The sequence below is a fragment of the Bacillus rossius genome, chromosome 10 (assembly GCF_032445375.1).
Source record: "Bacillus rossius redtenbacheri isolate Brsri chromosome 10, Brsri_v3, whole genome shotgun sequence".
Taxonomy (NCBI): Eukaryota; Metazoa; Arthropoda; class Insecta; order Phasmatodea; family Bacillidae; genus Bacillus; species Bacillus rossius.
In genome coordinates, this window is record NC_086337.1 from 7,080,750 (window position 1) to 7,103,121 (window position 22,372).

Consider the following 22,372-nt stretch of genomic DNA (forward strand, 5'->3'; position numbering starts at 1 on the left):
TTGTACCTCCTTTAAGTTGTGTGCAAAGTAACAGCCGTGTACCGTTAAAATATATACCTAATATTTAGTTTTGAAAATTTCAAAATTCAAATTAAATAAGAAAGCATTTTTTGAAAAAAATTTTATCGCCATATTTACAAAATTCAAAGTTTTATTTACAATTCTGTCTAGTATGTATTTTTTATCTACTACGATATTCATGGGAGAAATAATTTTCTTGGAGGCTGCAAAACTAAGGATCTTAGCCTTAACTGTTAATCCAGATAAAATCACCTTTGGTAAAACCTCCATTAAATTTTTAGGTTATGTCATTTCGCAGGGTACCCTTCTCATGGACCCAGACAAAATTGCACCAATTGTACAGTTCCCTAAGCCCATAAATGTTAAGGGAGTTCAACGATTTTTGGGCCTTCTCGGATATTTTTCACGTTTCATTGATAATTTCGCTACTCTTAGTGCACCCTTAAATTCCTTAAAAAAAAAAAGTTTCATCTAAGTTTGGGGCTCCGAACAGGAGCAGTCATTTCAGAATCTAAAGGCTTGCATGGCCAAACCCCCGGTCTTGATACTCCCCGATTTCGATAGACGTTTCGCCCTTCAGGTGGACGCCTCTTCAGTTGCCCTTGGCGCAGTACTGTCATCTTGAGGAAGGAAAAATCAGACCGATCGCCTACGCGAGTCGATCTTTGTCCGAATCTGAACTACGCCTCGGCGTCTACGAAAAGGAGGCTCTTGCCTGTCTCTTCGCTATGGAGAAATTTGAAAGCTATTTGGACTCTCGCGAGTTTGACCTCTATACTGACAATCGTGCTCTCAGTTGGCTTTTCAACCATCCCCATCAGCTCGGCAAGTTGGGACGCTGGATTTTAAGACTCTCACGTTTTCAGTTCTGTATCCACCATGTATCTGGCAAGGACAACATTGTCGCCGACTCCCTCTCCCGTATGTTTTGCGCCGATGAGTTTGAGTCCGTAGATCTCCGTAACACCTTGCCACTGAACTTGTGTCTTCCATTAAAATTTTTCCAGAGTCTTATTTTAATTTCAGGGATCAGCAGGCGCAAAACACATTTTGCCAATAGATCCATAATGATCTTCAGTCCAACAAAGCAATTCCTTATATGGAAGAACAAGGTCTTCTTTTCTTTTACTGGATCCTCCGGTAGGGCACGTAAGGTCGTTATACCACTTTCTCTCAGACCTATGGTAATTGCTTATTTCCATTCTTCCTTTGTAGGTGGTCACCTAGGTATTGATAAAACTCAGCGAAGAATCTCAGCTCATTTTTTTTGACCTCAGCTTAATTCTGATGTTAGAGACTATGTCAGGTCTTGTTTTGATTGTCAGGTTTCGAAACCAGCTCATAATTCTAAAATGGGACTTCATTCAGCTGATCTTCCTGTGGCACCCTGGCACGTTATTCACGTCAACATCTTTGGGCCCCTAACTCGCTCACGTAAAGACAATGTATGCCTTTTAGTTGTTTTAGACATATTTTCTAAATTTGTTATTCTCTTACCTCTTAAAAACATGAAATCTGTTTCCATTGTTAATGCTCTCAAATACCAGGTGTTTAAGTTTTTTGGACCTCCTCATATCATTGTTTCCGATAATGCTCCCTACTTCCAATCTTCTGTGTACAAGGATTTTCTGTTTGAATGGGCCGTCAAAGCTGTCTACAGTTCGCCTTACTTCCCTCAGGGAAACCAGGTTGAACGTGTCAATAAGGTATTCAAGGGTATTCTAACATCTTTTTACCGTGCCGATCAGACCCTGTGGGATTCAGATCTGGAATTTATCAATGTGGCACTGAATTCCGCTGTCCATTCAGCTATCGGTTTCCCTCCATCCATTCCTTTTTTGGGTCGAGAACTCACTCACACCTTATTAAACCAGTGGGGGCTGCCCCCCGTCGACGCCAGTCTGGACGCTCACGATTTAGAACTTGTTTTAGATACTGTCTCTTGTAATCTTGAGAAGGCCCGTCAGGCCGTTGCGAACTCTTACAATAAGGGTAGGACTATTCATGATTTTCAGGTGGGCAGCAAGGTGCTGTGTAAGTCTTTTACTCTCCCAAGCTTGTCAAACAAAATAAATTATAAACTCTTGCCCTCTTATGAAGGGCCATTTATTGTTAATAAGGTTTTAGGACCTAACACGTTGTTGTTAAAGGATTTGCAACGTAAGAATAGGTTTAGGAAATCTCATGTATCACATCTTAAGCCTTTTGTGGGATAATTTGCAAGGGCTAGACCTGTATTTTTGCTTTGTATTCATGATGTGCACATCTTTTTATTATTGTAATTGTTATACTTGTGATCCTCGAGGATCATTGTGTGTTGCTAGTTATTTATGTTTTTTTTTTTTTTTTTTTTTTTTGATGGGCATTTCTTGTCTGGTTCCCTACCCCTTACCCCTTTCAGGTCATCCTAGCCATGTGCTGTCATCATCAGCACCTCGCCGGGAGACGTCTCTGCGGGGCGACATCTGCATCAACCCCCCCCCTTTTTCCCTCTTTGTGGCTCCCTGCCTGGGACGATATCTTCGCTTCACTGCTTCTCTACTCCTGATGGCTGGTTGCCCTGAGGAGGCCTGAGTGATCTTCCTCCTGTGTGTTTTTTGAGACTGTTTATAGTGGCTCCGGCTGAGTGCCCCTGCACCGCCGTGAGCCGCCTGCGGTCTCGGAGCTCTTGGTGGTGGAACTGTCTTCGGGCTGTACCTCGGACAGCCTCCCTCGGCTGCGTTCTTCGGTTCCGACTGGAGTCCCCCCCCCCCCCCTCCCTGGTCAGCAGGATGTTATTCGTCGGAGTTTCTCTGGACTTGAGCACGACTTCTCTGGAATTCCAGCACATCATGTCGAGGACGAGATCCTCTCGCCCGCTCCATCGACGGTAGCTACTGCTCCTATGCTGAACCTCGCCGATCTTTCAAGCACACAATGTCTGTTCGTCATGTTCTCCGTGTCCAGGCAGGGCCACTTTAGGAAAGGGGGTTGAAGAATGGCCAGATTCTTCTAGTCAGTTCTTACTCCTCCTCCCTACCTTCCCCTCCCTACACTCACCCTCCCCTCCTTTTCTTCCTCTCCCCTTCCCCTCCCTCCTTCCTCCTCCTCCGACCTTCCAGATTCTTCCGGCCTTCTAAACCTTCCTTGCCTCCCCTTCCCCCCTCTCCTCTCTTCCCCTCGTCCCGCCCACTTGTTTACCGTGAGTTAGCAGGCCACTTCACTCGTCTGTCGGCCGGCAGCGGTCCTGGTTCTCGTCGCCCCTGTGTCTGGTAAGGCGTATTTGCAGGCGTGCTCGGCCATGCCCATTTGTTTTGCGCTGTTCGCCCTGCGGCCGAATCTGCGTTGATTAATTTTGATGCTTGGCCACTTGTTTGGCAGCATGATTCAGGCCTTTTGCCCTTTTTGATTCATCATCTCGTGTTTTTATTGGATTGTTTCCACGCCTTGCCAGGTACACAGGGGCGACACGTAATTATGATTTGTCTTTTTATTTTTTTTTAAATGTTAAATTCTTATTGACTTTACGATCTGTTATACTTGCTTGTATTAATGTTGTGTAAAGCACTCTTTTCTTATAAGTAACCTTATATACCTTATACAATGTATCATGAATGTGCCGTTTCAGTATTAACTAATGTATTCAGTATTTTTCAGTATTAACAAATGTACTAATTAATGATGTTGTTCACATTATACAAAGAGATTTCTGCACTATTTATTTATTTATTTAATTATTTATCTCCTTTTTCTTGTATTAATTGTGTCTTGTGACATTTTGAGGCAGTCAGGTGGGTGACTCTTGCCCCACCTGGTTCACTTTCTCAAGCTTATATTCACATGACATCAAGCTAATAGTCAACAGGTAACACGCCTTTCATGTTTCAATCTTCACTATTACACATATGTTAACAGTAAGCCTTGTAGAAATCAGAATGACGGCAGACGTGTCCGTGCTCGTGCGCTGCAGTTATGCATGATATTCTAGTATTTATTACATTACTACAGATGTCAGTCATTATTAGGAACATGAAAAAATTGGGATCGCGATAAACTCCAAAAAATATGTGAATTGTGAAGTTTTGAAGTCAAAACATTATTTTGTAGTCCCCCCCCCCCCCCCCTCTTTTTCACTAATTTCTACCAAATAAACAAAGTTAATGTTTCCTATGGTGCTCATGTTTTGCGTCTCCCCTACAGATAATGAGAACCACCGTATCATCACATTACAGGACAGAGGTCTGGAAGAGCTCAGTTGAAAAACCACATGCTCTGCTTCTTAACTGTGTTACTTATGGCTGCTTTGATCCCTGTCTTTTTTTATACTGCCTGTGAAATGTCTTCTCGGTTGACAGATGACACAGGATTACACTTCAGAATGTCCAGAAAAGGGAGAGAGGGAGAGAGAGGGAGAAAGAGAGCTAATGGAGCTATGGTAGGATCCTTCTCCCTTCCTCACCTCTCGTTCTACTTCGCTAGCATAAGCCACTCCTGTCTATCCCCGCACTTTTTATAGCCCAGGCAACGAATGAAAAATAGCGGAAATAGTTCATGTAGAATCCAATTTTGGCAAAGTTGTAGGGGAAGGTGTTCTAAACAACATACTAAAAGTACTGATGGGTAGGAGTGAAGCTAAGATGGAGGGGAGGGAGTTTCCCTTTTTTCAATTTTGTTTTGTCGATAACTCGAAAACTGCTGCCTTTAACGAAAAGATGTGAATATACCTAATTACCTATTCTACATAACATACTCTACAAAACAGACTCTATACACGTTTATTTTGCTAGGTTTAATACTTAAGGAGATATAGTGTACATATTATAAGCAAGTAAGCAACTCCCCTTCAGAAAATTACCATCCAGGTTCATGTAAGGGTAACTATCAGAATTTAAAAAAAAAAATTTATATGCTTATCTCATACTAGCTGCCCGACCCGGCTTCGCACAGCTATAATAATGGAAAAAAATTAAGCCACATCTCTCATTTACAGTAATGGTAAATAAAAAAAAATTCAGTCAAAATTTATTACAATGCTGTATAATGTACCGGAGAGAAAATGAATAGCACCGATGGTTTCCCGACTCGTGCACGCAACGTACAACTGATGTACCTGTACTTCGCTACGGCAGTCTACAGGCAGATCACTCTTGCGCCGCTCATTATACATGCCCCTTGAAGCAGATGCCTCTGCTTACAGCCGCAGCGCAGCCCTCCTACCCCCTTTTCCCCTCTTCCGCCACCCTGCCGCCTCCTTCCCTCCCTTATTTTCCCCACTCCTGCATTCTCCTTTTCTGCCCGCCGCTACACCAGCGCTCCTGGTGTCGTAGTTTCAGTGCTATATAAGCCCGTGTTTTTTAGCTCTCGTCGCTGTCTTCACTCATTAGGAGCTGTTGACATTCCATCGGGCATCGTTATGGTCTTTCTCCGCGACATTCGGCGAAGCTATGATTAAATTCTACTTAACATTCTTGTTCGTGCATCGTTACCGCGTCACTCGGTATACTAGATATGGCCAGTCATATTAGTTATGTTTAGTTTGTGCGTCCCTGTTAGTCTTTTTTTTTTCAATGATTAATTTTGCTTCGTCTAGTGTCTTGCTACCTTGTTCATGCAAATTATATTTCAATGGCTTACCCCGTTTTCACGTATAAGATTGTGTGGGACTCAAGCGATGGCCAGCGATGCTTCACGTCAGGCCACACTTACACTTGCTAGATGATTAAGAGCCCTCTGCTCAGCCTAGTGGTCCGCTGTTTGTTGCTGTTAGCATTATCTGTCAACTTGTTCTTCTGTGCCCGATGTCTTATGAATATTTAGTAAATTGCGACGCGTCGCCGATGCTTAACAGTTGTGTAGGGTCTTGCCCACTAGCCATGTACTCCACCCATAAATGCGTAGGCCTATATCGTGTTTAAGTACTGTTAGCCTAAACATAACGTTTTAAGAATTACAGTACAAGAGCTTATAACAGTATTTGTCACACGGTTTATCTTAAAGTAATTTGTAAGCATTTGTTATTGTTATGTTAACCTTGTTAAAAATTGTTTATGATAAAAATCTATTTTTCCTAGTAAATAGGTATCAGACTCCGCAATACCTAGGTTCTATAACCTATTTCCTTATAGTGATACGTCCACTGGAGTCAGGCCGTGTGTCTAGTGCCTAGGCCTGGCTTCACCCTCCTTGTGGGTACGCCACTGCCGCGCGATGCCCGTTGCCATGGAGACGCAGAAGGCATGAACAATGAAAAATCCTGTTCTCATGCAGACAAAGTACCCGCTGTTGCCTGGTTTTAACCACCCATGGGATCTAATTTTCGGAAAATGTCATCCTGCGTAACATAAGGAACATTACTGTGAAGTTTCAAGTCTGTAAAATATATATACTTGAAAAAAAGGGCAATAAAAAAACAAATTAACACAGAGAAAGGAAAAAAAAACAATAGTTTAGGTTTGCGATTTAAAGTGATAAAAAGTATTAAAATACTAATTGATTGCTTCGTTGTTAATATCACACGGGTGTTTTTTACTTGTATGGGAAAATTAAGAATGATAAGGCATCTAGTGCGTGGCAACAATGTTAATAGGAAATAGGAAATAAACTTCTAGCGCCTGCGGCATTGTCAACACACACTTCGTACGTGTACTGCATGTTGTATCTAACCCCCTCCAACACATTTGATTCTAAATTGGACTTTTAGTAAGGATCCATAATGTTATTGATAATATAATATAGCCTATAGCCTTCCTTGATAAATGTACTATCCAATACTGGAAGAATTTTTCAAATCGGACCAGTGGTTCCTGAGATTAGCGCGTTCAAACAAACAAACAAACAAACTCTTCAGCTTTATAATATTAGTATAGATATTCAAACTTTGATCTGTCACAACCGACGGCATTTTTTCTGGCCGTTTGAAAGATGACTATTATGTATCTAGGCTAGAGGTGGGATGATACCACACTTCCGATACTCGATTCTGTATTATTATTCAGTTCGATACTTTCGATACTTTCGATACTACAGGGAAAAATTTTTCCCATTAAGTAACAATTATTACAAATAACATAAATTAGTTTTAAACAATATAAATTCCCTCTTTATTACAAAAATACAAACTGCAAACAACTTTAAAGACTTGAGTATAAAAATCAATATAAAAAATAGAAGCAAAATACAAACTATCTTCAAGAGAGTTAGCCCTTTATTTTCCAGTACACTTTTTTTTACCGTGAATAAATGTAAATAAAGATAGCGCTCTCTTAAATAAAATTGCCGCAAACAATGATAGTTCGCGCTGGTGGCGCCAATTTACGTCACTATACGACCGCGGCAATTCAAAACATTCATAATATTGATACAAATCTCAGGTACTTACCATACACAAGAGACGAGACACGTACTTACTCTATGATGTTGACTGTTATTACTAGGCGTGTTATTGTTATTATTGCGACGGATTGCGAGTGGAGTCAATAATGTGAATTTTAAGTGCTCGATATTTCTACAATTTTTTTTTTTTAAAATTTCCTGTGAATTCAATGTCGGAAGTGTTACGTATGAAAAACGTAACTTCTTGAACACGAAACAAAAACAACCTAACCTTACTTTACCGTTTGTTTACTATTGGAAAGTTGCAGTAATGACTTATATAATTATAATTTATTCTGATGTAAGCCTATTGGTTATCATAATTACAGCTAATAAGCTGTTCTAGTATGTAGTTGTATTTTGTACGATGGCGACTCAAAACTTAAATCAATACAAATGAACAAGCATTCCGGTATCGAAAAAATATATCGAACTTACAGTTTCAATACTCGATACTTTGCGATACCATCAAGTATCGAAGGTATCGAGGTATCGAAAGTATCGAAAATCCCATCACTAATCTAGGCTCTTCTATATTAAAAGATGACTTTACTGACCAGTGGACAGAATAGGTAGGTAGGGATACATTTCAAGACTCCAGAAGTGAAATGCAAGGTCTGAATTTTTACCTTTTTTTAAAGAGTTTAAGCAAATGAATCTTCTGTGCTGTAGAAACCGTTCCATGTGGCATCAACCAGTTGATGCTGGTGTTAGCCTCATGGGTAATGGTTGTGCCGATGTGTCCAACAGCATATTGTTCTAGAGTTTGACAACAGTAATACTATCTCTTGTCGGGTGTTAACTAAGTGGGTTTATTATCTTCGAAAAATCCCATGAGATTACTCAAAGGCATGCATATTTCAAACTTGCCACTATCATTAATCTGTACAGCCATCCTCCAGCGAGCCATTTTGGGCACTGTTTTTTCATTGGGCATGACAGATAGATAGTTCTTAATGGTGCTCACTAATCCAGCATCACAACACTCATATATCTGTAAATTATTCAGCTCATATGCTAGTCTGTCAAACATGTGCAAAATGCCCTTCCTGATAATTTTTGCATAGGCCACAGCCTGGCTGTCTGGTTTAACAAATTTTCTGCAAATTCTTAACATACTTTTGAACAGTCAAGAGTAAATAACTCAGTTCTGTATCCCAATGCATAGTTCAGAACTTAAATCATAGAGGCTGGAAATAAATGGTTAATAACTGTGAACTTGGGTCTTAATTATGTTATTTTCAAACTGCACTAGCTGGTGGACTCCTTCTTGGTACACCTTATAGCCTGGCTTCTTCGGAAACTAATATTTTTACTTGTTAACTTCTGGTGTCTCCCTGGGTACTGGCTCTAGCTTCGAACCCTCCAGTCTTTATGGATACCAAAGAATTTTACCCCTATATTTTTTTTGGATGTAAGCATAAGTTATTGCTCCGTTTCTGAAGTCTACCAGGTGTCCGTTTTGATCAATGATCTTCACCAACAATTCATGTATTTTTTTCACAACGATGGCAACGTATATGATAAGATTTAGGGACTTAAATCACCTTACAACCTCCATTCAAAACACTGAAACTGACGATGTTAGCTGAGATTCTGATGAACCTGACCAGAAAAATGTTCACTGGTTATGGATGACTCGTGTAATCAAACTGCATCATAAATTTTTGCTTCATATTTAAGCATTTTCCTCAAAGTATCATTTCAGTGAAATTAATGTCGTAATTATTAAGTGTTTGAATTCTCTCTTAAAACAAATGATGCATCTGCTGGTAATAGCTGTCTGATAAAAATCTTGAAATCTGAAATTTTATAACTTCTGATCAGAAGAGTAATTTGCGACCAACGTGCACCTTTCCTGACGAAACCAAATTTACTGTTTTTTTATGAAAGTTTGGGACGGAGTGATATGTTTGAAAGTCAATCAGCCCTATTTGCCATGTTCCTTACGTAATATCTAGGGGCAGGAAGGGTACTGATTTTAATTCAGAACTTTTTTTGGTCAATATTAGAGAAATTGACATTTCAGGATAGCTTCCACTGTGCTATAGATTTTTGCTATGTTCAGGACAGGTTCCATATCAGCACAAAATTTTCTTTGGAATATTCAGGATAACTTCCACTATGCTATTGATTTTTTTCCTTGGGGTTTATTACTTACCAATAGCTTACATATCTGTAAGGCTTAAACTATTTATTTTGCTTCTTATATACCGAGACTAGAAATCTTAAACACAGATACCCTCAATTTGAAGAGTTAATTGTCTGTTGCCTGTCATTATTGTAAATTAACTTTGTGAGTTTAAGATATTTATTACTTCTGAAGGCGGTTTAATATCACTGTAAATATCATAGCAGAGAGCTGAGGAGCCAGACTCTTTATACTTGACCCAACAGGTTCCTTTACCCGAAGCTATGTCAAAATTAAAAATGCCACATTCAAACGTATTGGTTTTAAAGGTACATTATCTGTCATGAATACACTGTGAAAAATTGAAATTTTCATTTTGACTGCTGCCCACTCTAGCGCTCTGAGGTAGAGCTATTAGTCTTCTCCGCCTTCCTTCCCTCGTCTGTTGGCAATCCTGCCTCCTGCAACACGGTAACGTCTCAAAAATAATCTCACTCCCGCTCCGGCTTTTGACTTCAGTCTTGAATTTATTTGTTTTACTGTGAGTTTTGTTGTAAAAGTTTTGCTTGATTTCTAGCAGAAGTTATACTTTTCGCAATCCCAGCCACACCCTCCTGATGATGAGCCCAGTGCTGCCAAAGTGAGGAAAAGAAAAGGCAGATAACTTTTTCTTTCGTGTTTATTTTTTTTTTTAGTTTGTATGCACGTGCGTGTGTGGTCAGTTCTTGGACTCCTGCATGCCTACAAGGGTAATGTGGCCTGGAAGAATTCCCATTACCCGAGTGTGTTTCTACACACAACTGCCCAATTCCTGCGAGGTTCGTTCGCTGTCTCGCCACAACTTTGCTATCACACAGGGGGTTGTCTCGGTACATGTGGACCCAGCTACTCTTATCTCAGGGCCCTGATGTCACTCGTGAGCAAAGAGACTTGTACCCCCAATCATGATTAATCACACCGAAACAAGTCACTGAGTGGTGGACACGCTTAGACAACTAAGAAAGCACTTGGAGGTGGCCATACATCTCGGTCTGCACGACGTCTCTCCACGTGGTCGTCCATACCATCAAACAGTTGCTTCCAATCATCGCTTTTATTCATGTTACTGGCTCTTGCAAACCTGCACATCAATACTGTAATTAAAGCAGTGGTCGAGGGCACCACGTGTACTAGACTTAATTTTGAGTTTAGCTAGCGAATTAAATTATGATTATGCTAAGCTGTCTACTGCCCGAGGTAAGCCCTTAAGTTAAAAGAAAATTATTTGTACGAATTAAAGTACAGATGAACATCGATCAGAGAAGGCAAGAGTTGAAGACGACTGGTGCGTGGAGCTCCTTACCTCGGGCAGCAGTGGTGGCAGACAGGACTTCTCTTAGCGGGTCCTACACATTTGGCCGATGATCGTTATGTACATTTTTGAAAGCGTACCACCGGGAAAAAAATTAAACATACAAACCCTTATTGAAACAGCCAACTGGCTGCAGACAACAACATACGGTAATTGTGGTCTGCTCCGGAATTGTTCGACCTAGCTTGCAATCGTTTGGGTCACCGACTATTTATTTCATCACATCAATAAGAAAAGCCCATTCTGAATTGGCAACTCTGCCTGCTAAACCTAAAAAACTTTGAGCAAAAAATAAGTTACAATAACACTGCCATATTAAGAAAAGTGCAGCACTGACGTTCTGTCCACTGGCGCGGGGTCCAAACTCACGAGACACTGTAGCACTGTGGACGGGGAAGGGGGCCAATGGTTGATGGATCACATCGGACTTAACAGGAGCGGAGCCCCTTGTCGCTGTCAAAACAATCTATATTGATTTTTAAACTGATATTAATAATATTTAAATAATAATACAGTGATAATAAGTAAAAATTAAAGTTTGTATCAGAAATACTCTTAAATCTCACACAATAAAAAATCTGGTTAACAAAATTGTCATGCTGTAAAATTTTATGTGAAAAAGGCTATTAAATTTGGTTTTGTACAGTGGTGCTTTGTGAGCCCGCTTAAGTGCCTGATGCTTGCTTGCGACACTCGGGTGTAGTTCTTTTTCTTCGCGGTGCGGTAGTTTACGAACATTCTCGGTTTTTCTGGGACGGGTGGCGTGATTGCAGCTCGATGCCTGGCCAGCTGAGAGCAGGTGGATTACGACACCTTGGCCGGGAATCTCCGGGAGCGTTGGCCGGACTAGTTTGTTTTTGCTACGTTGCTGTTTCGCGCAGGCGCGCTCGCCTGTCGCGCTGGTGTCTGTGTCACAATCTGGCGGAAGGAATGCCAGTCTGGGATGGGCGGTGGAGAGGGGAGAGCGTCCTTTGACAGCATTTCACACCCACGTAGATCGTTCACGATGTGGGTGAGAATTAATAAAAGGGCCACCCAGAGTGGGCCCGGGGTGGTTCTTCTCTGTGAGGTGTTTGAGGACTGTCGGAGCCTCCCTGGCTGGTAGTGGCGTGCTGCCGTTCGAAGGTGTTGTAAGTAATGGCGAACTCATAATTAATTTTTCAGCTGGGGCTTCCAATTGAGTAAGATAAAGCATGTGGGTGTAATTATAATCGTGTTAGGATGGCTTAAATTTTTGTTTCTTTCCAGGAGGGCAGGCAGTTTGTTATCCAGATGTGTTAAATTTCTTTCGTTAATTCAGCGGGCGGATGGGTCGAGGTGTTCGTAAACATAATCATTCTAATTCTGTAAGTTAATAACTTATACTAAGAATAGGGTCAAATTATTGTTTATTTGTTTCCAAGGCGTATTTGTTTATTTATTGTGAAAATGGCAGTTTGACGTTTGTTTTTATTAATGTGTCAGCCATAGTTTTTATTAAATAAACCTGAAGCGATGTGGGATTAATAATACTTTTTTTTTTCAGTCAATACACCCCTCACCCTCTGTCCTAAGGAGGTTAGATGTCCCTGTATACCAGCTCTACTGCTCCCCCCCCCCCCCCCCCCCCGTCCATTGTTTTTGAAATCTTAAGATGTTATTTTATTATTTTTATTTTGAGTGACATTGTGCATATCTTGACGGAGTCCGAGGGTCTCTGCCACAATATAAAAACCATAGAGTCTTAGCTCTATACACTGCTTTAAAAATTTTTTTTAGCTGGAATTTTTATTTTTAGATTTATAACTTTCTTGTTAACCAAATAATATTACAGAAGAATATTGAATGTTTTAGTTGCAGTTTTTTGTTTAAGTTATTGTCATCACTATATGTCATATTGTTTTATGTACACATTAAGTGTCTTACCACAATTTGTAAAAGCAGTTGTTCAACGTAATAATGTTTGTTTTGATAAGTACCTACCTATTATTATATGTGAAAACATTTTAAATCATAATAAAAACCAAACCCACAATTTTCGATGGTGAAATCTGCTTTTTTGTTATACCATAAAATCTTGGTTTTATAGTTAAAATAGTTCTAACATAGGTAAATACCTAAATACCTATACCAGGGCTGCCACCAGGTCATAAACATGAATCCTTGACAAAACATCCAAAAATCCTTGAAAATCCTTGAAAATATGACAAGGATATCCTTGAAAATCGTTGCGACGACAAAATAAGTATTTTGACCCTGAAAAGTTTTTATTACTTAAATTTCTTAAAAACTAATATCCATCCAAATAAAGTAATGTTTGAGAAAATAATATACTTAATAAGTTATTATTGTTCCTTTAACCAGTAGCTTAAAATACTAATTAAGAAATAAATACACGCAACCAAATCAGTTGTTCTTACTATAAAATTTTGGTTCAAACAAAGTTCTTATTATTATGGAAAATAGTACAACTGAAATAGTAATTTCAACAAAATGCCTTCACATAACAATGAAAAAGTATGTAGGCAGAATAATACAAAATATTTGGTTTATATTTTGTACATTCTGTGTTCACATAACTGTTTTTCACAACACACTTATTTTATTAAGTTTCTTGCTTTTTTACTCAACTCAGCAGTAGGTTTAAACTCAGCTACACGCTTCCTAACAGAAACCTGCATCAAGGCATTCAGCATTGGTGCCTGTAAAGATGACCGATGTGCTGTCTTGATTAGTTTGAGCTGACTGAATGCTCTCTCTACACTCGCGTTGCTGTGAGGGAATATCATCATCGCTCTTGCTAATTTGCCCAAGGTTGAGAAACGTGGTTTGCCGTTCTCCTCGTACTTGAAAACTTTGTACCAAAATACATCAACTGCGTCTGAGTGTGGACAAATGGATTCAGGTAAGTCCCAAAGCGTGTAATCAAAAAATTCTGCATTCAGAGAATCGTGTTCTCCATCAGAAATTACATTTGGGAAAACTTCGATAAGTTTTTCATCTTTTTCCACTCCCCACAATGTTTTTTGGTTGGGTCAAAAAAATCTATGTTCTGAAGAACTACATCATTCACAGGAAGAAGTCTGTACAATTCTTTTGTTCCAGTCTCAAAAAATTCCCTTACATTGTTAAAAAAATTCCATTTTTTCAGACGTAGGAATCTCATTTTCTGCCAGAAACGTACGGGTTGCATGCCCAACAAATAAGGATGAATCTAAAAGCTGGTTTGAACGCTGAAAATCAATGGAGGTTAAATCACTTTTCTGAATCACACCAAACTGGACGAAACTTGCAATTGTTTGTCGCAGCAGTGTACTCATCTCGCTGTACAACTTGTGTAAATACGGACGTTCTTTTTGGAACAGCAAATTGAATTTTTCAAACCGTGGCAACACTGCTTGAAGAAAAAGAAAGTACAGTTTGGCTGAACATGAGTGTAGTGTTGATCTGATTCGTTGTACAGATTCCAAAGAGCTCTCTTTTGCATCAACTGAATCAAAATATTCAGTTAAAGCTGGCCATTGCTCCAACATACGATTTACACACTGAAGTAGTGCCAGCCATCTGGTGAAAGAAGGACGCAAAATCTTATGTTCTTCCACCTCCAACAACTGCTGGACATGTCTGTACTCATCTTGGCGTTTTCCAGATGTCTTGAAATAAGTATACACATCTCTAGAAAACTGTTCACACACGTCTGGTAGTGCACCACAGGCATGTGATGCAGCCAGATGGGAAACATGGCAAGTACAATGCAGAAACCATACATTTTCTTGTCCCCTTTAACTCGCGAAAGTACTGAGTTAAACTCCCCAACCATAGCCTTTGCACCATCTGATGACATGCTAAGTAGGCCTGTGCGAAGCTTCGCAAATGCGAATCGATTCGAATCATAATTTAATATTCGCTTCAATTCGAATACATTTTAAATATTCGCATGTTTAGAATAATTCGTAGCCGAACCACTACGTATCGACTAATAGCGTGCGCGAGTCGACAATCGATCCTTACTTTGTAACAATCGATATTGCTTCTTGACACAATCGTTTCTTTGTTCCTTTGAACGGTAAATAACAGAACACTTGCTCTCACTTGCTTTTGTTTGTGAGAAAGTGGGAGAGGTCTGCGCTTGTTAAGTTTTTAAAAACCACGAAAAGATACTGGTAATTAGCGGACCGGAGATTATGTCTGATTTAAACTCAGAAAATACGCCCAAAAGAAGAAAGAGTGAAGTATGGCATTATTTCACGAAAGGGAACGACGACGTTGCAAAGTGCAACTCCTGTAATGTGAAACTAAAAACGCTACGAGGTAAATTACTTTGCGATGCTAAATTTGTTTTAAATAAAAATTGTGCTACCTGTCCAAACCGAAAGTTTATTAATTCAAACTTGACGGGAATATACAGTTTTAATTACTGTAACCTAGATGTCCCGTTTTAGTTACTCTAACCTATTGTAAACAATGTCTGGAGAAATTGAAACGGAGTAATTGAAACGCGTGTACATAGGATATAATTCGCCGAGGTGGACTGGAGTTACAAACCAATGCCCTTATACAATTATTTCAAAAGGAGAAATAATGTATGGGAAATTTATTGACTTACAATTTGAATGGATTTAGAGGTTAGGAAAAGGGACGTGTAGGCCTGTATTTAAATAAAACAAGCTGAGACTTTATGGGGAAGCTGGGTGAAGGTTTGAGACTCGATGGACTATCCAGACTAGGCTGTTAATGGTAAAGAGCATTTTAAAATCAATATTGGAATAACATTACAACATTCTTTGTTTTAATTTCAATTTGAGTATTATTTTATATGCTTAGTGAAAATGGCAGCGAATTATACAAGTCCATATTTATTCTTAACGTCTTAAAGTTTAACTATCTACCATGTTAACTACCATGTTATCTACCATATTAACAAAATATATAGAAAATAATTTCTCTATATATTATTTATTTTTTAATACACACACCACACATATAAGTACCTTTATGTTGTGGTTCGGTTCCAGGTACAACCACTACATTGCAAAATCACTTGCAGGCTAAACATGCAGCATTATACCATCGCATGATGCAAGATAAGAAAGAGACCTAAACATTAAAACCAAATCCCGAACAAGCTACTAAAACAAGCTTGCAGCAGCCGACCATTTCACAAGTATTAATGAAATCCACAAAAATGCCGCCAAGTGACCCCAGAGCTCAGTCCATTACGAAACAAATTACAAAAATGTTGGCAACAGAGTTGTTGCCATACGATTTCGTAGAAGGTGAAGGTTTCAAAGAACTGATGGCCAACCGGCACGTAGCACCAACTTACCAAGTACCTTCTCGGACCACATTTTCCGAACACTATGTCCCGGCCCTCTACGAAGAAACTAAACAAGCACTTCAGTCAATGCTTGTTGCAGACCTTCCATCACTGTCAGCCATATCATTAACATCAGATGGCTGGACTTCTCGTTCCAATGACAGTTAGGGCCTACATCAGTCTGACGTGCCACTACCTCAGGCCCGATTTTTCCCTGGTTTCATTTGCCATGAGCAATATTGTAGTTCAGGAATCTCACACAAGTGTCAACATTGCTACAGCAATTAAATCAGTTTTATGTGACTGGGGTATTTCTGTTGAAAATGCCACTATACCCATTTTTTGCATCACTGACAATGCTGCAAACTATAAATTAGCATGTTCTTCACTATTTCATGAAAATGCCCGAAATTGTTTTGCCCATTCGCTTCAATTAGCCATTGAAGATGCAAAGAAAGAATGTGCAGGTACACAAACACTCCTTTCCAAAGCAAGAGCTATTGTTGGTCATTACCGACGCAGTAGTTCTGCAAGGAAACGACTGCACAAACTTCAAGAACAGATGAACATACAAAAACTGGAGGTTATCCAAAATGTGGACACACGTTGGAATTCTGAGTTTGCTATGCTGAAGCGGCTGATTCAGATAAGACCTGCTATGGTGGCCGAACATGCAGATTCAAACAGTACAGAAATGCTCTCTGTGTCAGAGTGGAAGCAAGCAGAAGGTATTGTTGAGATTTTAAAACCACTTGCAGAGGCCACTGATGAAATGAGTGGGGAAAAATATGCTACATCATCAATGGTAATCCCAATTTTGCACTGCTTGTTGGCTAACCTTGAGCTGCATATTCGCCAGAAGAAAGATGGAGTAACATTTGCAAGAGCGTTAATAAAATTTTTGAAATCCAGATTCCAAAATTTTATTATGGAGTCAGTGAATCGCATTTCAATGTTATTAGATCCAAGGTTCAAGGGTGTGTTAATTTCTGACACAGAAGCACAGGCTACACTGATTTCTGCACTCAGACTATTGCCAAAAGAAAATAAGTTACCTCAAGATGTACCTACATCCTCTCAGAGTCCAGCATCAAGTTTGTGGTGTGTCCTAGATTCTATTCCTAATCAAGTCGACATAGATGAATCGGAGGAAGTGAGAAGATACCTCAAAGAACCACGTCTTAACAGAGGTGATGATTCCCTTCACTGGTGGAAAATTGAAGGCAGAAACAAATATCCTAACCTAACACAGATTGCTGTTAAATACCTGGGTATTCCTGCAACTCAGGTATCATCAGAGAGACTTTTTTCTTCTGCAGGAAATGTGGTCAGCAGCCGTAGGGAAAGTCTCTTGCCCGAACATGTGGAACAGCTAGTATTTTTACATGCTAATTTGAAGCATAAGAAAACTGTGTAATGTCCTTTAAAAATATACTCGTGTGTATTTTGGCAATGTAAAACTAGTATTAGCAGAGTAATGTGTGGCTATAATTTTTAATATGTAATGTATTTTTTTTAAATTGTTAAATTGCAACTGCAAGGCTACAAGTTAATTTATTATTGTTCCATTTGAGTGTTATTTATTTATGCTACTTAAATTTTATTCCTAATATACAAAAAGTAATGAGGTTAGGTACATGTGTTTCACTATAAATAATTGTAGTGAGAAATTAGTATGATGAAATTTTCAGTTGTATTGTTTAGTTTGTAAGTGAAAAATTTTTTTAGAGGATTATGTTGGCTTCTTATATTATTCTTATACTCAATGTTGCTTAAGAATCTGTAATTTCTATTCAGTAATTTTTATATGCAAAAGCAATACAGGATTACCTTTACTTTCAGTAGCAATATGTGGATTTGTGAATAGTCAGTATATTTAATCTATTACTAACTTTAATAAAATTACCTACCAATATGCAACTTGCATTTTGTTTTCACTTGTTTAACTACATATGTGCAGTTAAAAAAATTTTAGAGTAACAAAATTCAGTATTTAAAATTACAGCAGAAAAAAATATTTACTATTCGATTTGGCTTCGCACGAATAGTAAGTATTCGCTTCGCACTTCGCTTCGCATTGAAAAACTGGTATTCGCACAGGCCTAATGCTAAGGCAGTTTTTCCAAGGAATATCATCTTTCTGAAATGACTTATTTACAAGATTAAATAAGATCTCACCAGTTGCTTTGCCCTCAATAGCGACAACCTTGTACAAGTGTGTTTCTACTTGCTGACTAACAAAATATCTGGCCAAAATAATCATCTGCCTGTGCACTGATATGTCAGTACTCTCATCAATTAAGAGTGTAAAAAATGTTTTTTTCATGACATTGACGATTTCTTCCTCTTCGGAAAAAGCCAATGCCTGTTGAATGATCATGCCAGTTTTTGTGCGACCACAACGAAAATTTCTAGCAATGTCACTGTCTGGGAACATTTTTGGTACTAATTTAGTGAAACTATCACTCAGGTTCATGGGCAAATTGTTTTCGCAAACAAAGTTAGCCCACAGTAAGTCCGCATCAACACTCCCATTATCATCTTTAATCACAAAGCTTGTGAGTGAAGAGTTTTGTTCAACACATCTGAGATTTTTTTTGTGGCTCTCAGTATTGCCATGACGGCGCAAATCCTTCAACCCTCCATTGAAAACGCAAAGGATAGAATTACAAACTGTGCACTTCGCCTGGAAAACACTACTCCCAGGCTTCACCCATTTCAATTCATTCTCCCATTCCCGTTTATAATGTTGTTTGAACGGGACGTTTTCTGGTGATGTCTTTTGTTTTTTATTCATCGTAACGCGCACAAAAGGCTACGATCAAAAATAAACTTTGCTTAAGAAATTTTCCGTTTCAATAAATAGCTGAAGCGACGACGTGTTTCTCTCGAGACAAAGTTAACAAACATAAACAAGTGGTATTCATCGTTAAGATTCCTGTTCACATTCAACACGGCCATAGAAGAAAACGGTATGGGTAGGCGTAGAATTTCAATGATTCATTGCTGTGTCGAAAATGTTGTTTCTTGATTCTGTCGCGAGCGGTTAAAATTCTTTCATGAGAAATATCGATAGTCAATATCAGTGCGTCTAATGGCTGTTTGTTTAAAGATTTTGCCCCTTGGGGCAGCACTAAAACGTGTTAAGATTGCGCTCCATGTTTAATGTGTCTATGCTTTTTGTATTTGTTTACAAACATACGTTCGTGCAGTTTTGTACTTAGCTTTATTTAAAATCCGTGATATTCGTTCAAAATCCGGCAATCCGTTTAGAGGTTTAAAAATCCGCGAAAACGGATAAAATCTGTGTAATCGACAGGCCTGACCTATACTTATATTTTAAAATGCAACCAAAATATTAAAAAAAAATTTCTTATTCCAAATTAGGAATCTTGTTAAAGATATACAAAAACAGAGCCAGTCTGGTATTTCTTCAGGCACAATGAAGGGATTTTGAGTCAGAGGGACAAACATTGCCTCAGAAAATAGGAATGTTTTCTTGATCTTAAGAGATGGTATTTTTTCGCTGAATGTATAAAAATAAGTTGTTTTAACTGTCATTGTAAAACATTAAATATGTTTTATATTTTTCCATTATAATATCACAGAAAAATGAGTTGCACATATAAAAGGTTTTCTGATAGAAAATTATTATATCAAAATATTTAATATTTCATGCCTCCAAAAATCTAGAGAAAGATAAAATAAAATGAACGAACAGAGCAAAACAAACAGCTTATAACATAAGAAGACAAAAACTGAACACAACTGAGAACATCTTGAAGCTAGCTGTTTTTATCTCTTCGTGAAATAATGCTCACACACAACCCACCAGCATGTTGCTTTTCCTGAAGTCATTTATCCTAAGGTTGTTAGTCCTAAATTCATTTGTCCTAAAGTCATTTATCCTAAGGTCGTTTGTCCTAAAGTTATCGGTCCTAATTTTAGGGTAAACGACTTCAGGACAAACACTTTGGACCAAGCAATTCCCCGACGTACAACCACATGGAAAGATGTTCTCTAAATTCAGGGCCAAAACTTCCCCCTCCCCTTTTTTTGTAACATGCAACAAGCTATTGTGATAGTTAAATTCAGGATTTGGCTTTTGAGTGAAATTATAAATAGAAAAAAATAATCAATTTTAAATAACATACATGCATTGTGAGTAATCATTCACTATCAACTCCTACCAAACAGTGATTTCCAACCAATTTTGCAATGATTTATGTATTTGTGTAGCATTCCACATGAAGATAAAATAGTACAAAAACAATCCTAGGAGATCATAAAAGTAATGTTATATTAAATTGTTCACAGACACAAACAGAAAGTAAAAGAGAAAGGCATATTGTGTACCTAGGTGGACGTTCTTCATCGCCATGACGACCAGCGGCCGACCCAGCATGTTCTGCCAAGACGACTTCAAGAAGTTTAGCTCACTCTTGAATATGTCTATCATCAGCTCGTAGTCCGACGCTACGTAGAATCGATTCAGGTCTGTCATCTAGGGCCACCGTGCATTCACCATCCAAGTAACAAAAAAAAAAAAAAAAAAAAAAAAAAACATTTAAAAAAGTTACATCCATTTCACAACAAAAAAGAACTGATGTAATGAAAACAAAAATTATTTTATTTTTTAAAGTCAATAAAAAATTTCAACTACAAAGAAGTCACTTTGAAAAATATATATGTAGCATTTTCACCATGACATAATGTTGAGTGTTTGATATAAAGCTCCTTACACAGCAGGAAAGACAGGTGTGCCCACCCCAAAGAGAAGCAACAAATGGCCAGGGGCATTATCCTCGCCTTGACGTGACTTTCCACCGTCCACCAATATCCGTATTCACAGATTCCAAAAACACAGGTAGGCAACATAAAGACTCCCGTCTACTCGTTGCGGTACCAATAGTTCTCAGGAGCTGAAGCTGTCAGTTGGGCGGTCTCTCGCGCGTGGCAGCAAGCACCCGTATGTCTTCGCGTTTGTGGACGTCGGGAAACGTACCAAATGTCTCTGTGTCAAATGAAAATTTACATAGTGAAACTACCCTGGAATATATTTTGTAAACTTAAATAAATGTAATTTTAAATAAACACAAACTTAATAATTTGCAATCAAACTAGCTTTACTATATTTATGAGGTAGTGTCGAAAAAATTCAGGTAATGTGTCTCTGTAACACATAGTTAAAGTGCAGTTCCTACAAATTTCATGTAATGTAATTTTTACACGACCAACCATTTCAATGGGTGGAGAGAAATAACGGGATGTGGGACAAATAAATCATAAATCCCTTAGTATGCACTCCATAAGATCTTTTCAGATTGTTTGTAAACCTTATTAATATTATCTAAAACTTATGTCTGAAACAATTTTTTATACAACCAATCATTGATGCAATGGGTGGAACAGGGGTAAGAGGGAAAAAATATTCATATCTCCCTCAGTAAGCACACCATCAAAACTGTTCAAATTATTTGTAAATCATAAAAAATTTTTTATCAAAAACTTTAGTCAAACAATTTTTTATAAGACAAGTCTGTCCTGCATCAGTTGAAAACTAGGGACTGGAATAAAAAAAAATTCTTTACATAATTGTACACTTTCGAATACACTCTAATTTATTTTAAACCTTCTAGATATTGTCCAAAACTTTTATCTTAAGTAAATTTCTAAGGAACAAAAAAGTTACTGCAAGGGGTGTAAATTACAACGGTTGAAAGATAAAAAAATATATACCTTTTTAGTGGTATACTATCAAATCCATCATAATTTATTGTAAAAATTCTAAACATGATATAATACCTTTGACTAAAACGAGTTTTAATGAACAAATTATAACTGTAAAGTTCAGGAATTGAAATTAAAAAAATCTTAAATTCCTTAGTATACAATTTCTTTTAAACCATTTAAATATTATCTTAAACCTTGGCCTGAAGCAAATTTTTATACAACCATGAAATTCAATCTAAGCAATTCAATGGTGGATGCATTGAGTAAACATTCTGAATATTTTCAATGCATGGAATATGAGAAAATGTTTTATAAATCATTTTGGAATATTGGAGAACAATTCAGATGTGATGTACAATAAATTATTAAAATGTTCCAGACGTTTATACCAGTTTCCAGAAAATTTCCAAAAATAGGTAAACCTATCCCTCAATTAAAACGGCTTCAGACTGTGCGAATTCATTTAGCGCAATTTTAATTTTACTGCCCC

General features: G+C 38.2%; 1 protein-coding gene across 1 annotated transcript in view; it reads right to left on the reverse strand.

The window, feature by feature from the left end:
- Positions 1 to 22,372, reverse strand: part of LOC134535751 (probable phosphorylase b kinase regulatory subunit alpha) — a 582,726-nt gene that overhangs the window by 316,866 nt on the left and 243,488 nt on the right. The window contains exon 11 of the mRNA XM_063374982.1: positions 20,506 to 20,653. Within this exon, the coding sequence (XP_063231052.1) occupies positions 20,506 to 20,653 (148 nt within the window). The remainder of the gene's footprint in view (positions 1 to 20,505; positions 20,654 to 22,372) is intronic.